This window comes from Sus scrofa, chromosome 1 (genome assembly GCF_054392235.1).
Source record: "Sus scrofa isolate SSC_HxYL_T2T_F1_AM1 chromosome 1, Sscrofa_HxYL_maternal_Yorkshire_Landrace_v2.0, whole genome shotgun sequence".
NCBI classification, from domain to species: domain Eukaryota; kingdom Metazoa; phylum Chordata; class Mammalia; order Artiodactyla; family Suidae; genus Sus; species Sus scrofa.
Genome location: NC_139383.1, coordinates 102143115 through 102159754, shown reverse-complemented (window position 1 = coordinate 102159754; position 16640 = coordinate 102143115). Strand labels below are relative to the sequence as shown.

Sequence of the window (16640 nt, the reverse complement as noted above, 5' to 3'; positions counted from 1 at the left end):
GATGTATATGTAGTTGGCAACACCCTCCCTGGTACCTACTTAAACACATATGCTCTATTCAATTGTTTCTTCACTTACCATAGAGCCTGGAATAATGTCTACAGAGTCTGAAACCTGTTAGCTGTTATCTAAATGCTTATGAATTGCCATTCTCCATGGTGAGAATATGCATGCTTCTCCAGACCCTAAACCTGGGAGGAATTCAAGTGTTTTCACCCCCATACTCTGTTTAGCATTATTCTCTTCATTAAGAAAAACAGACATAAATATTTGAAAAGAAGCAGCATTCTAGCTTTTTTTGACACATTTTAAAGGGTAACTGTGAAAATGTTAATTGCCTCTAGGTAAGAGCTTGTTACTAGGTCATTTTTTTCAAGATAGTATTATATTTAGTAATCAATATGTTTATTGTTTTTAATTCTGTGCCACATACATCTTTACATAGTCATATTCAGTAAACTTACTGCTTCCATAGATTTGGATGAAAAGTTAAGAAATCTCTTGCATAGGTGTTCAATATGCAAGAATCTATCAAGCAATGGAAATCCTTACTTTCAAAGTTCTAAAAATAGAAATTAATGAAAATCAAAAAGAAATATTTTACTTGGTAAGATAGATAACGAACTATGCATATATACATATATACATGTATACACAAACATATATAAAGCCTTTTACTGACTATAAGTACCTACTTCCATGTTCACTCATTATACAAATATTTAAAAGACTCTTACTATGTATGTGAATGTACGTTTGTCTAAATAAAGTCATGAAGATTCTCCCTGTTAAATGTATTTAATACCTGAAATTTCATCATGAAATAGCAGTGAGTCATCCCTCCATGATACAAATGAACTTCCCACTACTTTATATTTCTGCTACATGCATTCCCATGCCTACTTTTCCCTTCTTTCCACAGTATCCTTCCTCCATCATTCCTGGTTACAGGATACTGTGTTGCTAATAGATTGAGAAACTTGGGGGAATTGTGTCCCAATGAAATGAATGGAAATATGAATATAAAAATGTATTCCTTGAGTTCCCATCATGGTGCAGTGGTTAATGAATCTGACTAGGAACCATGAGGTTACAGGTTTGATCCCTGGCCTCACTCAGTGGGTTAAGGATCTGGCATTGCCCTGAATTGTGGTGTAGGTCCCAGAGGAGGCTCATATCCAGATTGCTGTGGCTCTGACATAGGCTGGCAGCTACAGCTACAATTAGACCCCTACCCTGGGAACTTCCATATGCCCTAGGTGTGGCCCTAGAAAAGACCAAAAAAAATGTATTCATGCAAAAAGCAAGTATTTCTCCTTTCAAAGATAATTGTGTAAATAACTTTTTTTTTTTAATTTTCAAAGAGGAAAACTTGTACATACATGGAAACAAAGTCCAGCAACTTCATTGCATAACTTTTTTTCTGACTTTGTCTTCCGCAAAGGTTCAGAGAAAAGTGTAGTGTTTAAAATTATAATTAGATATAATTACTGAAAGTGATTTAGAAAAATTGTGAAGAAATGAATTTTGCTACTTCTTTTTTCTTTGGCTTCACAATACTCTTTCTAGAAATAAACCCTAAAGGAAATTATTTCTAAAGGATAAAAATCATTATTTACATATATGTTAATATAATTTTTAAGAGCTGTGGAAAACTTAGAGATGACATGGGATATTCAACATTAGAGAAATGGATTATTAAAATATGGTGTATCTTTTTGTTTAATGTGTACTTTTTAACAAAAGAGATTTTTAAAAAGATGCATGACATCATAGGTACATTTTTAAATTGTACTGTAAAGTGGAGAAAATTTTGGACACAAATTTGAATTGTATAATTATTCCACATATTTTAATTCCAACTAATTTTATTCTTCTTCTAACTAATTTAAATACATATGACTGCAGAAAATCAACTATTTTTACTTCTCAATTCATAGTCATGTACTTGAGTCTTTCTTTCTTCATGCTAAATAGATAAGGGATTTAAAGCTCAGATTGGTGAGCATGACAAGTGATTTTATAAATTTGTAAGATGCATTTAAACCCAAGAGTCTATGACTATAGTATTTCCTTGGAAAAAAAAATCTCACCTATGAATTTGTCTGACATGGCTCCATGGAAAGGGCCCCCAGCAGCTATTGGTTCACCAAGAAAGAACCTGTAAGAGTAAAAATTATAATGACCTTAAGTGTCTCTGTTGATTTGTAAATAGTACCTTTGCATAAGGTCTTTCTCTTGAGCTTTATATTGCTACCACATAGGCTCTTTGTTGGCAAATTCCATGGTTTCTTAACTGTGGCGAATTGGGCCTCAGGGCTATTTGATCATGCCAACAACCCAATAATTTCACATAAGCAAAAAGCAGAAGAATACTTTTTCTATTCATCTTTAATTTTGGATTCTACTTTAGGTCTACATGAGAACAAAATACTATGATGAGGGGAAAAATGTTGATTACATCTGAAATCCTGTATGTGATAAGAAATGAGCATAATATGAAGTCTGAATATTGATTATTATATAAATTAAACACTTAGCCAGGTAACTATCTGATTTTTCTTTCATTATAATTTTTTATTTATAGCCACCCATTGCCATATGGAAATTCCCAGGTCTGGAGTAGAATTGGTGTTTATGCCACAGCCACATGAATTATTATTATGATTGTTATTATTACAAGTGTAGTTGATTGATAACGTTTCACCAATTTCTGTTGTACAACAAATTGAACCAATCACACACATTTTCCTGTGCTGTACAGTAGGATCCCAGTCCATCCTTTCTAAATTTAACAGTTTGCATCCCCCAAACACCCAAAATGCCCACCTATCCCACTCCCTCCCCTCCTCCCCCCACGCCATGAGGTCGAAGTCTGCTTTTATTGACCATGATATGTTTCCATTTTTCTGTTTGTTTGTTTGTTATTTTTAGATATGATCATCTGTTCCATACTTTAGATTTTACAAATAAGTGATATCATATGGTATTTGTCTTTTTCTTTCTGGCTTACATCATTTAGTATGAGAGTCTCTAGATCCATCCTTGGTGCTGCAAATGGCATTAGTTTGTCTTTTTCATGTCTGAGTAGTATTTCATTGTGTATATGTAATTAATCCATTCATCTTCGATGGGCATTTAAGTTGTCTTGGCTATTGTGAATAGTGCTGCTATGAACATAAGGGTTCATGTCTCTTTTTCAATGAAGAAGGAATCTTAACCTCAAGAAAGAAGAAAAAGTTCAAATAAACAACCTAACCTTGTCCTTAAAACAATCAGACAAGGAAGAACAGACAAAGCCCAAAATTAGCAGAAGGAAAGAAATTATAAAGATCAGAGCAGAAATAAATGAAATAGAGACAAAAAATAAAGAACAATGCAATGAAAACTTGGTTCTTTGAAAAGATCAACAAAATGGGTCAACCTCTAGCCAGACTCAACAAGAAAAAAAAAACAAATCCATAAAGTTAGAAATGAAAAAGGAGAAATTACAACCGACTCCACAAAAATACAAAGGATAATAAGAGACTATAAGCAAATATATGACAATAAAATGGCCAACAAGAAATGGACAGATTCTTTCAAAGGTACAACCTACCAATACTGAGCCAGTTTTATGCATTTCAATGGTTAGAGAAACAGTCTCAAAATAACAAAGCACTCAAGAGCAGAGCTTACATCATATTAATCCATTCCAAAAGCCTTTCCTCCTATAAGGACACACCCTAAACTGTTTGCCAGGAATGAGAGGTGTATTGTGGTCTCAGAACTCTTCCAATTTTATTTATAATTGAAGTAAAATCAAATAGAACAGTATTTATGGCAATAAACACATTAGCTTGGGCAGAATCACAGAACTTGGAAATAACATCCAATTTACCAAAGTAAATGACCTGTAGAAATAGGGAAAATTGTTTAAGATTTTAAAAGATCAAATTGTGTAAAATAAAATTTGTGTCTTCTCATCCTAAAGCTGTTCTTCTTCATCATGTTTTCATAACTACCATAAGCTTATAAATATTGCCATATCCATGGTCCACTGATTTCTTCAAAATAGCATATTGTAGCCATGAAATTGGAGCAGGATCTTTCTGTCAAAGAGCAAACAATAAACATCTATGACATATACACATTTGTATTTATTTTTATTTGAGAAACAGGCATCATTTATGAAAAGTGCCACAATTAATTCACAACAAAATCTTTTAAGTTAGGTATTTGTTTAGCTGAGAAATCCTTTCTCTGATCAACTGTGGAGTAGTGATTCCTGTTTTTTTGTTTTGTTTTGTTTTTTAAATATACATATCCCTTATACCTCATCTTAGTTTCCAAAGAGGATTCCAGATTCAAAGGACTGAGCAGAATGCCAAATATCTTAGAGTGAAATTATTTTACAGATGCATTTTATTGTGTGCTTTTGAAAAGTAGCCACACTTAATTGCTAGTAATAACTGTTAATCTAAAAAATTATCACTTCCTATGGCATATAATCAAAAATATTTCATACAAATTTATAATAAAATAATCAAATACAAGCACCAGAGGAGGTAGAGGAAGAGTATTTTGGCTCAATCTGACTTACAGGTACAGGTCCTATAATCTAATTAATCTTTCTTTTTTACCCCATTTATTTCTGTAAATTAAGAAAACAAAATTTTAATTTTATAATGTTGTTGTACCTTTTTCAGAATACTTCATAATTTAAACAGCAGTTTAAATAGTGTACCATTAAATTTTATATTCACTGACAACTCTTGCCAACAGAATAAAAACCCCAATAAACAGTGGATAGCTGTATCAATTATGGGTCAAGAGAGTACTGGCAGGTATCTTCTTTCTACTTCATAACCCACAGCATCCTAGATATCGGTAGGTCATACAGCTTTCTGAGTACCCATTGATTTTATATGTGGGCACAGTATATAAATTCATAATTAGAACAAATTTCTTATGTTTGTTTTTGCTTTTAAGGGCTCCACCTGTGGCATTTGGAAGTTCCCAGGCAAGGGGTCAAATTGGAGCTGCAGCTGCCAGCCTACACCACAGCCAAGGCAGGATCTGACCCAGGTCTGTGACCTACACACATATCCTTCATTGCAAGGCTGAATACTTAACCCACTGAGAAAAGACAGGGATAGAACCCACAAATTCATGGATCCTAGTCCAGTTCATAACCTGCTGACCGAAAATGGGAACTTTGCAAAAGAAAAATTTTCAATTACTACAAAATAAGAGAGGTACTGAGGGAATGGTCTTTTCTCTAACAGCATTGGCACTATTGAAAGAGAATCAAGTTGGTTTTAGAAGAATAGATATCTTAACACTAGCTCTGACTCTAATACTAGGTGGGTTATTTAACTCTTTGAACTGCATGTTGTTCATGTGTGGAATGGGAATAATCATGAAACCTTTTAGGTGCTTTTAGTGTCAAGTGAGAGGCATGGGAAGAAATTTGGAGTCATAAAATATGAAAATATAAAGATCATGATGGAAATAAAATTTTCTTTTAGTGTCATCTATTGTCTGCATTGCATTCCTATTTAATAACACCTTAGTTGCATTTTGACCTCAGTATTTTTACTGTGTAAGGAACAGGGTTTTTCATGGGAGTAAGAATAATAGTGAATACTGCTATGGCTTTATCCATGAGAATGTAACTACTCATCACAGATGCATAAAAATACAGACACAAAGAACAAGGCAAAATTGTGATGAGAGAGCTACAGGTAGACGGGACTTTTACATCCCTGCAGAGTCCTCAAGGCACACAGGATACAAAATTGATCACAGGGATTATCCCAACATTGCAACAACTAAGCGACCATCAAGGAGTCTGTGTAGGCAAGTGTATCAAGGGTAAAATGTAAGCCATGATGTCTGTACCACAGCACTGAAGCCAGAATGTGACAAAGATCTGTTCAGTCAAGTGAAGAAAACCCACTTCCATGTGTCATTGTTCATGATGGTCACACCATGCAGAGGTCAACAGATGCCCACACAGTGGTTACAGGACATAACCACAAGGAGAACCATCTACTGAAATCATCATCTTTCAGTAGATGTCTCTTAATGTCTCTGGCCATTATAGACAAAACCAGTTTTGTAGGTAGTTGTAAATTCATTATGCATTCCTTATTGAACAATTTTAAGAGAGTGTTACATTGTATTTTGCTTTAGACAGGTGAATGAGCAATATTGCCTGCCATATCAGTTAACAAAGGATGTGACAACCATCAAGCATTACATTACAGATACCTGGACAGTGAGCTTTAAGGGAACTCAAGATGGAAACAATGCCCACCACTGCAGCCAGCCCCAATGGTACACACTGAGGAGACACAGGATGAGAGAAGCCAGCATACTGGCCCCAGAGAACTGAGGTGCATACCCAAGGAATGACCACAATGTGCTCTAATGTGGCATTTTCCCCATACACAGAAAAGGCATTAATTCCTTAACTTGAGATATTGAGTTTTCTTTTCTTTTTTTTTTTAAATTAAGATTAGATGCTTGGGAGTTCCTATTGTGGTGCAGCAGAAATGAATCCAACTAGTAACCATGAGGTAGTGGGTTCAATCCCTGGCCTTGCTCAGTGGGTTAAGGATCTTGCATTGCTGTGAGCTGTGGTGTAGGGTTCAGATGTGCCCTGGATCCTGCACTGCTGTGGTTGTTGCATTGGACAGTAGTTACAGCTCTGATTAGAACCCCAGCTCCATATGCCATGGGTGCGACCCTGAAAAGTAAATAATAATAATAGTAATAATAATAATAATAATAATAATAATAATAATAATAATTCCTACTAATGACTGAGTTTGATCAGTCTATTCAGGTTCTCATGGATAGGAAACTGTCCATTTTAGATCTTACTATCCTATTTTACTGGTAGGAAACTCATAATTAAAGAGATAAAATATAACAAATAGCAGATGCTCGATCTGGAAATTTAACCACAAACTGCTGGCTTTAATCCATGTCCTTCCCACTCGCTCTACAGGGAAAGAAGTGAAAAGTATTTGAGAAAGAACTTCAGAGCAGGGGTGTCCTTTCTACAATCCCCATCCACCAATAGAGGCTAAAATCTTCTGATTTCCTTGCTCATGTTTGATGTCTCTTGATGAAGAACACAACAAATGATGTAGAAACAAAAGATAACAGACAAATTACACGTAAAAATCAGCTACAACCACACCAGTAAGGAAGAGAAACAATATGTTGAATATAGCAGGGGTCTTGAGGTTTTATTAACTACTTTCTAATGCTTTGTAAAATGTGACCCAATCTGGATAGGAATTTTGAAATTGCTAAAGATATAAACCCTTCCTAAATTAATCTTCCTAACTCAAAACATATTGGAACATATAAACACTATTGTGACTAGCTTTGCTTATTATAAATTTAATTTGACACCATGAATATGTAAGAACAGACCTAATTCTGAAAAAGAAGAGGAATGGGGAAAGGTTAGACTTGTTGGATTTTAAAATGTATTATAGATTATTTATAATTACATCTTGCATTATATTATTCATGACTGAAGAGAATAGTGAAATAAAATAGAGTCCTGAATTGCATTCAGATAGAAATGGAACTTTAAAATACAATAAAGTTAGAATTTCAAATCCGTGGTGGAAGGTAATTATGCAACTACAAAAAAAAAGTTGATTCAGAGAACAAAACACAATTTATATTTAACACCTTAGATACCAAAATAAATACCTGATAGATCAAAAATTTCATATAAAATGTAAAATCACAAAAGTGCTAATAATTATTAACTTCTAAAAAGATGTGGAAAAATTTTGGTAGGGGGAAATGAGCAAAATCTTTTAAGGATGATACAAAAACCAAATAAAATACTCATAAACTGACTAGTTAAATAAGAAAAACTATATATCCAAAAATATTCCATATCAGAGAAGAAAGTCAAAATCATGTCACAACACAGAAAATTAGGTACATAGATAATAACTTTTTAAAGATTACTTTCTTAGTACACAATTACTCATAAAAAACACTATGGAAAAAGACTAGAAATCAAAGAAAATAGGTTAAAAAACATTAATACATGATTCAAAGATACATACATATAACTTTAAAATGGGAAAGATGGCTTAAATCAATGATGTTTTCAGAATTTCAATTAAAGTATCTAAATGGATTACAATTTTGTTAATGAGTTATATTGCCATAAACAAAAAATCTTCATCCTTCACTGATTGTTGAGAATGTGGACAAGCAGGTACTCTCACGGACTGAGAGCAGAAATGTAGGTACAACCTCATGAATCACATTTTGGCAATAAATATGTATATCATTATTTAAAATACATATTTTCTCTGACCCCAAAACACTATTTCTAGTAACTAATATTTCTAGGAACACATAATCCAGAAAGAATATATTTATTGCATAATTATATGTGATAGTAAAAAACTGGAAATGACATGAAAAGTACTGGATACATTTATTCAGGAATATTATAAGCAAATATTGCATATTATAAGAATAATCAAGAATGTTAGATCTATATAGACTGGTATGGAAAGATCCACAAGACATTGTATAGTAAAACACAAATGTTTATGTGCAGACATATGTACACATACCCATACATAAAAAAATATGCTTATATTTAAAAGGATTAATATTTGAAGAATCTTAAGACACAGACTTTTGTTATTACTCTGGGAAAGAACACTGGGAAGCACTAAAAAGGGATGGAAAAGAGGTTTGGTTTTGTTTTTTTGGTTTGGTTGCATTTTATTTTACAGGATGTTTTACTAAGCTTTCAAGCAGCAAATCATCCCAACTTTGTATGAACACATCCTGTGAATCTCAATTCAGTTTGTAACTTGCCTTTTTGCTTTCTTTCAAATGTGTTTGTTGAACAGAGGTTCTTAATATGGTCAAATTTATCATTCTTTTCTTCTTACCTTGTTTTGAAATATTGTGAAAGAAGAATTTTCACTCACAATAGAAATTGAATACAGAGACTATTACATATGTATTATATATATTTATACATAATCAATATAATTAAATATACTTATATATAGAACTAAATATTTTCACCAGTAAAACAAAAAGAATGGACAAAAATGGCAAGAATATAAGTAAAAATTAAAGGGTCTCAGAAAAAAGTTAAAGATAAGTGCATAAATTGATTAAAAATCATTGACACCATAAAAATTTTATTATAGCACCTCCCACCTTACATGTATCACAATTTTCTAGGGGATGTGATAAACAAGGCACTACATATAGAGGTAATATTATACCAGAAAATAACCCAAACATATAGTTAATTCTTCATTATAATAAATGTTTTAAAGGAAAGAAATAGGTGCGTCAGTTTTAAGAGAATTTTAGTTTTCAAGGAGATGAGCCCAAAAGTCATATGATCCTCCTCATGTTTCTTCTACAGAGTTTCTTCATAGCATTAGTTAACTCAGAATTTCTTAGACCATATATTAATGGGTTCAGCATGGGGGTAATGATTGTATAAAACACACTCAATGATTTGTCAATGGAGAAGGTCTTAGCAGGTCTTGCATACATGAAAATACAGGGAACAAAGAAGAAGACAACCACAGTGACGTGGGAACCACAGGTCTGGAGGGCTTTCTGCCTCCCATCCTGACTTAGGTTCTTTAGAGAGTGCAAGATTACTCCATAGGAGATGAGTAAGAGCAGAAACACGATACTGCAGATCAGTCCTCCATTAACCACCACTAAGATACCAATGACAGAGGTGTCAGTGCAGACAAGTTTCAATAAAGGGTACATGTCACAGATAAAGTGATCAATGACATTGGGGCCACAGAATGGGAGCCCATAAATAGTGCCAAGTTGAATGACTGAGTGGAGAAAACCCCCAACCCAAGACAACATCAAGAGTACAATACACACCCACTGCCTCATGATAACCAAATAATGCAAGGGTTTACAAATGGCCACATAGCGGTCATAGGCCATTACCAACAAAAGGAAGACCTCTGATCCACCAAAAAAGTGCTCTATAAAAAGCTGGATCATACAGGATTGGAACGTTATGGTATTTTTCCCAATGAACAAACTTGAAATCAGTTTGGGAGTAATAGATGAGGAATAAATGACATCCATAAATGATAAGCTACCAAGAAAAAAGTACATTGGTGAGCCCAGAGTCTTACTGAAAGTGACAGTCACAACAATGAGCGTGTTCCCCACCACAGTCAACATGTAGAAGAGCAAAAACATAACAGATAGGAACTTCTGTTCATTTGGATTCTGTGTGAGGCTCAGGAGGACAAAGTAAGTCACATTGTTCCTTGGTTCCATTTATTTTTATACATACTGATTTCAGATATTAGAAATAGTTTGCCTGAAAATCAAGGAAAAGATGTTTGAAAGTCTTATAAGCTTAATATTTTCCTTATTGATTCAATTTTTTAAATGCCCATGGAGGATCTATGTGTATCAACCTGCCATAGAAATTGGAATTACCATTTTAAAAGTAATAACTTGCATCTACCAACCCCAAACTTCCCATCTATCCCACTTCTCCCCACTCCCCCTTTGCAACCACACACAGGTCTGTTCTCTATGTGTATGAGTCTGTTTCTCTTTAGAATGTATAAGCAATCAGCAACTACCATTTAGCAGAGAGAACTATACCCAGTTTCTTGGGATAGACCATGGTGGATGATAATATGAGAAAAAGAAACTTTCTCTCTCTCTATATATGACTGGGCACATTTGCTGTAGAGCAGATATTGACAGAACACTGTAAATCAACTATACTCTAATAAAAAAATTGGGATTACATTTTGAATAATATTATGTATATTTCCATATCTCAGTGACATGATACATAATGATGGGATCATAAAATGTAAGGCCAATTTAATAAACATTATAAACATATTCATTTTGTGCTAAGAAATACTTGAATCAAGCTGGGAGTAGGAAGTGCTTCCCAGAGGAAGCAATGCTTTAGCTGAGTTTAAAGAAGAAGGGAGAAAACAAAAAAGGATAGGAAGAGAATAACATGATAAGTTGCACCTTGTACAAAGTCATAAAAGTGTGATACTGAGGATTCATTTAAGACAATTTACATACTCAAAAGTCAGTAAAACAAATGTGAAGTAAGGTTATAGATATAAGGTCACTGTATAGTTGCTAGGACTGCTTATTTAGTATAACAATTGTTCTTTCTTCTGGTTTCCAATAAGTTGTTCTTCTTTCCTTTTGAGGCCTCCACCTTAACATCATATTTCTAGCAACATTCTGTTCATGATGTTCGTATCTACGTTCTCTTAGATGATAAGTGCTTTCTCTTCAACCATCCATGCACCCTTCTGGTCCAGCACCAAGATCCCTTTTCATTGCTCATATTTCTACAAATGGCCTCTTCAAAGCAACCTATGATCTTTTCCATCATACATTCCAAAACTTTTTAAGCAGATGCTGAAACCCAAATGCCACCTCTGTATTTTCTGATATTTCTTATAGCAGCACTCCACTTCTCAGACTCAAATTTTTTTTTAGTTAACTAGAACTTCTATAACAAAATAATACCAGCTGGATGGATTAAACCATAGAATTTTATCACCACATCATTGTGGATGATAGAATTCAAAATCAAGGTGTTGACAGGGTTGGGTGCTCTTAAAGCCTGTAGGGAAATTAGCTGTTCCATATTTCCTTCTTTGGCTTATAGATGAACAGATTTGAGTTTGCATGATGTTCTCCATGTGAGCATGCCTTTATCCAAATTCCCCTTTTAATGAGAAAACCCATCATGTTGGATTAAGTTTCACCAAGTGATTTTATTTTAACTCAATTACCTTCAAAAAGAACCTGTATCCAAATAAGGTCATATTATAAAGTTTTGGGGATTGGGAACCAACACATACATTTTAAGAGGACACAATAGAACCATAGTTGTATAAGCTGACTCTCATATAACCCATAGCAATTGTTGTCCCAATAGTCTAACACTACTCCAAAACTCCTTCTTAGTTAGTGTCTTTACTTAGATCCTCTTCTTTTTCATTAACTATAAATGCTAAATCACTCTAAAATTGTATGTTTCCATAGACTTAGAGAACAGACTTGTGACTGCCCGGGGGGAGAGGGAGGGAGTGAGAGGGATCAGGAGCGTGGGGTTAACGGATCCAAAATAATCCTCTTGGAATGGATTTACAATGAGATTCTGCTGTGTAGCATTGAGAACTATGTCTAGATACTTACACTGCAGCACAACAATGGGAGGAAAATTTTGTAACATGTATGTATAACGTGGTCCCCATGCTGTACAGCAGAAAATAAATGAATAAATAAATAAATAAATAAATGCTTTCATTCTCTATCTCTCCCTTAATTTTCAAACTTGTATATGCAACTATCTAACTGACATCTTGAAATAAATATCGATTAAATATTTATAAAACTATTTACTTTTCTGCAATAAACTTATTCCTTCCTAGGCATTCCCTAATTAAATGGTACCATCTTGCATGTTATTATTCAGAATTTATATCTGACAATATCTTTCACTCCTTTGTTTTTCTTGCATTATCTATGGAAAGTTATAACCAGTCCCAATGACTCCCTTTAAAATATATTGCAAGTTTGATCATTAACACACCACCCATTCCTTCCTTTATCTATTCTAGTAGCCTCCTGCATGTTCTCTCCATTTTTGTTCTGGCCCTCATAAATTATTCTCATGAAGCAGCCCAAGTAATCTTTTTAGTCTGTATTTTTATTTTTTGGCTGCACCTGCAGCATGTGAAAGTTCCCAGGTCAGGCATTAAACTCCTGCTACAGCAGCATCCTGAGCTGCTGTTAACGAACTGCACCAAAAGGGAACTCCCAATTTTCTTTAAATTGTATTCAAATCATATTATTCCCCTGTTGAAAACTTCTACAGCTGATTTCTATAACACTCACTAAAATCTAATTCCTTGGTATACATTTGGCTAAGAGACCCCAGACAGCTTAGGAGCTGGCCACCTCCCCAAACTCATATCCAATAATTCTCCATGTTCAGTCTGCTCAGGACTTTATGCTAGTCCTCAAATATGCAAAGTGCTTTTCCATTCCTTCAGCTCCATTAATTCTTTTGTAGATTCTAATTTCAGAGATAAGAAACATTTTCCCTCTAAAAATGATGGGAAATATGTAGAACAGTATAATGTAAATGTAATCTTTACTTGTTTACTCATTTGACACATGTTTATCAAGTAATTGACATTGGATCACACCTTTCAGATAACATAGTCTCCCAGCTATCTCAGAAGGTCTACTAATTCATTAAGGGTCAGGGTCTTTACCCAGAGTCATATCATCAGAGACCAGAAATGATGGAGGAATCACCTTTTCATCACTCTCCTGCTTTTGCAGATATGTACACCTCTTGTGGTTATAAGATGGCTGCTGAATTCACTGAATTTTTTTAACTTCTACATGATGAATACCATACGTCATGACCAGCCACTTTATAATCTTTTTCCACTTATTACTCAATGATATTGACCTTCCCTTGAGGAAATTTCCATTTTGCTAATTAACTATCACATCTGATTATAACTCTCCCTCCTTACTTAAGATACTTAGTTTATATGCCATGAAAAACAAAAAGGTTTGTGATACTTGCTTTCACATAGCCCTTATCATTAATGTATGTGTAGGAACAATTTTATGTTATTGAAATGTCTACACAATTCTTCTTTTAGATAATATATATCATTTTTGTAGTGAAAGATATAGAATCAGTAAGTTATATTTTTATAAATCTAGTTATAATACCTTAAATAGGTGGCAGTGACCACACTGGGTGGTAATTTGCATATTAATACAGTAACTTATGATACTGAATTTTTGTGAGTATCTAGTGGGCTAAAATATATGAACATATGTAACACAGTTCTTGGACTTAAATGGGTAATCAATTTTTGTTTTCTTATAAAACATCAGAAGCTTCAATTTAAGTATATCAGCATGCATCACAAGTTTATATCCCTCTATGGGGGAAAAACTGTAATTGTAATGTATACATGTAAGGATAACCTGACCCCCTTGCTGTACAGTGGGAAAATAAAAAAAAAAGTTTATATCCCTCTAAAATACAAAACAACATGGTGAAAAAAATAATTTCCTTTATTCCAACATTTCCATTGATATAGACCCAAAAATGTAATGAAAGAAAATGTTATAATAACATCTATAAGTTCATTTGTTTGGCAAAATCATGTTCAGATGTTACACCCATGCATACTCATATGTTACATATACACAATAAGATACACACATGCATATACATGCACATTTAAAGAAATAAATACATATAATTATATTTAATGTATCACATTTTATTCTCATAACAAAAATTATTATCTCAATTTTATAGTAAAAAAAAAACCTGAGGCTCAAAATTTAAAATTAACTTTTCCAAAATTACCTATTTTTAAGTGACAGACCTGGAATTGGAATCTAAGTTTGACTTATTTCAAGATTTCTGTACTATCAGCAGAAGGTTTTTTAAACTTTTCGGTTCTTAGAAATTCAAGTGATACTGTTTTGTACGTATTGTGATAAAGAAACATACACAACTGCAAAGCCTGGTTTCCACTAATAACCGTTAAAGTCTTACCTTTTGGAAGCTCGATCTCAATTTGAAGGAGGACTTTTATTTCACAATATAGAACTGGAAATTTTTCTTCCATCTACTTTCCCCACAGGAGGCAAAAAGCTGTGTTACTATTTAAGGGTATATTTGATTTCATATGCCTATGTCAGTTCATTCTCTCCACGGAATCTTCTAAATATTTCAGAACATTATCACTTGTGTTGTAGCATATAGGAGTCATGGTGTAACAGGAAAAACTAAAAATTTCCCATTAGAAAAACTTATCAGAATTGCAAAAAAATTGTACGTAATTTTAGGTCTACATGTGAAGATAGCAACTAGCCATTTTACCAGGTAACTTTTTATCTCATCAGTTATTTTTTTAGTAATATCAATAAAGAATAATTACCATTCAGAGGTTTAGTCAGTCTCATTCAATTGTTATACTTGAGATTTGGAGAGGGCAGTTTTGTATATATTTATATCATGTTTTAGGCAGTTCCTGAAATAAATACATTTGTTTTTAAGAGGACAGCATCTTCTACTAAATATGAGCAAAGATCATGAAGGTTTTATACCTTCTAATGATGTTCCTGAAATTGGAATATGTCCAAAACAGATTTTTACGTAATTAAATTCACTGAGGATTTTCTACCATATTTTAAAAGAACATCTATATATTTAAAAAAAAACGTATTAAACCAATCCCATCACATAACTAGAGTAAGGAAGATGTAACAAGGAGAAAAAAGAGTGTCAGAACAATTATGGAAATATTTCCAGTGAAAAATATCAGCCCTGTCATTTTGTTCCAGTGAAAATGAATTTGCCATTTTCCCTTCTTTGCTATAGCGAGACATTTTTTTTCCTTTTCCCTAACACTCAGTGTTTTCTGTATAAGAGTGAGGTTGCATATGTGAAAATTTCATCTCTAAGGTATATGTAATCAACTAATTATTTACCAAATCATTCATTTTTTTTAAATGAGCATCTATTTTGTGCCATGTTCTATGCTATGAGCTAACGATATAAAAATAAATTTTAAAAAAATCAGGATAAAATCTCTGCTTACACTGACATTATAACTCTCATAAGAGAGTCAGACAATAAAAAAATAGAACTTAGTAAGGTATTATAGAGACTTCAAAAATTCACCATCAGAAATAAAGAAATCTAGCAGGCATAAAATCAGTAAGGACATAGTTAAACTCAACAGCAACAACAGTCAACTGGATATAATTAACATCTATAGACTACTTCATCCAGCAACAGCAAAGGACATGCTCTCCAAGCTCACATGGAACATTTGCCAAGACAGACCACATATTGAGCAATAAAACACACCTTAAATTTTTTTAACAATAGAAATCATATACTGTCTGTTGTCATACTACAATTGAATTAAACTAAACATCAGTTATAAAAAATAGGTGAAAAATCCCAAAACACTTGAGAAGTAAACAACACAAAACCTCCAACCTCCAAAACCTGTGTCAGAAAATTAAACTCCCCCTTGACCTTCCAAACAATTCAGATGGGATGTTTAGTATTTATCCCTTCTCTACCTTCTAACAAGACAAAACATTTTTCTATAACACTGAGTTTATAGTCTCTCAAAAATATCCATTCTGCTCTACTACAATGTCTACTTCAAGTCAGTAAAACTTTTTGAAAAATACAAAAAAAAAGTTTTTGTAGTATTTACAATATGCCAGGAACTCTCTTAAGCACTTAATATATATATAAATCCACTTAATTGGTTCCAAAACATTATGAGATAGACATCATTGTTATTATATTTGCATATATAAAATATGAGGTAGAAAGGTTAAATAACTTTTCCAGATTACATTAAAACCAGGAAATGTGACTCAAGTCTGCTTTTGCCATTTCATCTTACTACCTCCTTTAAACAAATATCTGTTCCATATTCTGATTGCCTGCTGTGTTGATCTCAAGTTCATAAAATGACTTTTAATCATGAGAAAACCATACCCATAATTTGATCTAAAGCCTAAGAGGC

At 33.3% G+C, this 16640-nt stretch overlaps 1 protein-coding gene across 1 annotated transcript; it reads right to left on the bottom strand.

The window, feature by feature from the left end:
• Nucleotides 1–9396: 9396 nt before the first annotated feature.
• Nucleotides 9397–10323, bottom strand: LOC146406257 (olfactory receptor 4A47-like). The gene has a single exon (XM_085013716.1). It carries the CDS (start codon nucleotides 10321–10323, stop codon nucleotides 9397–9399), a length of 927 nt encoding a protein of 308 aa, XP_084869842.1.
• Nucleotides 10324–16640: the final 6317 nt, after the last annotated feature.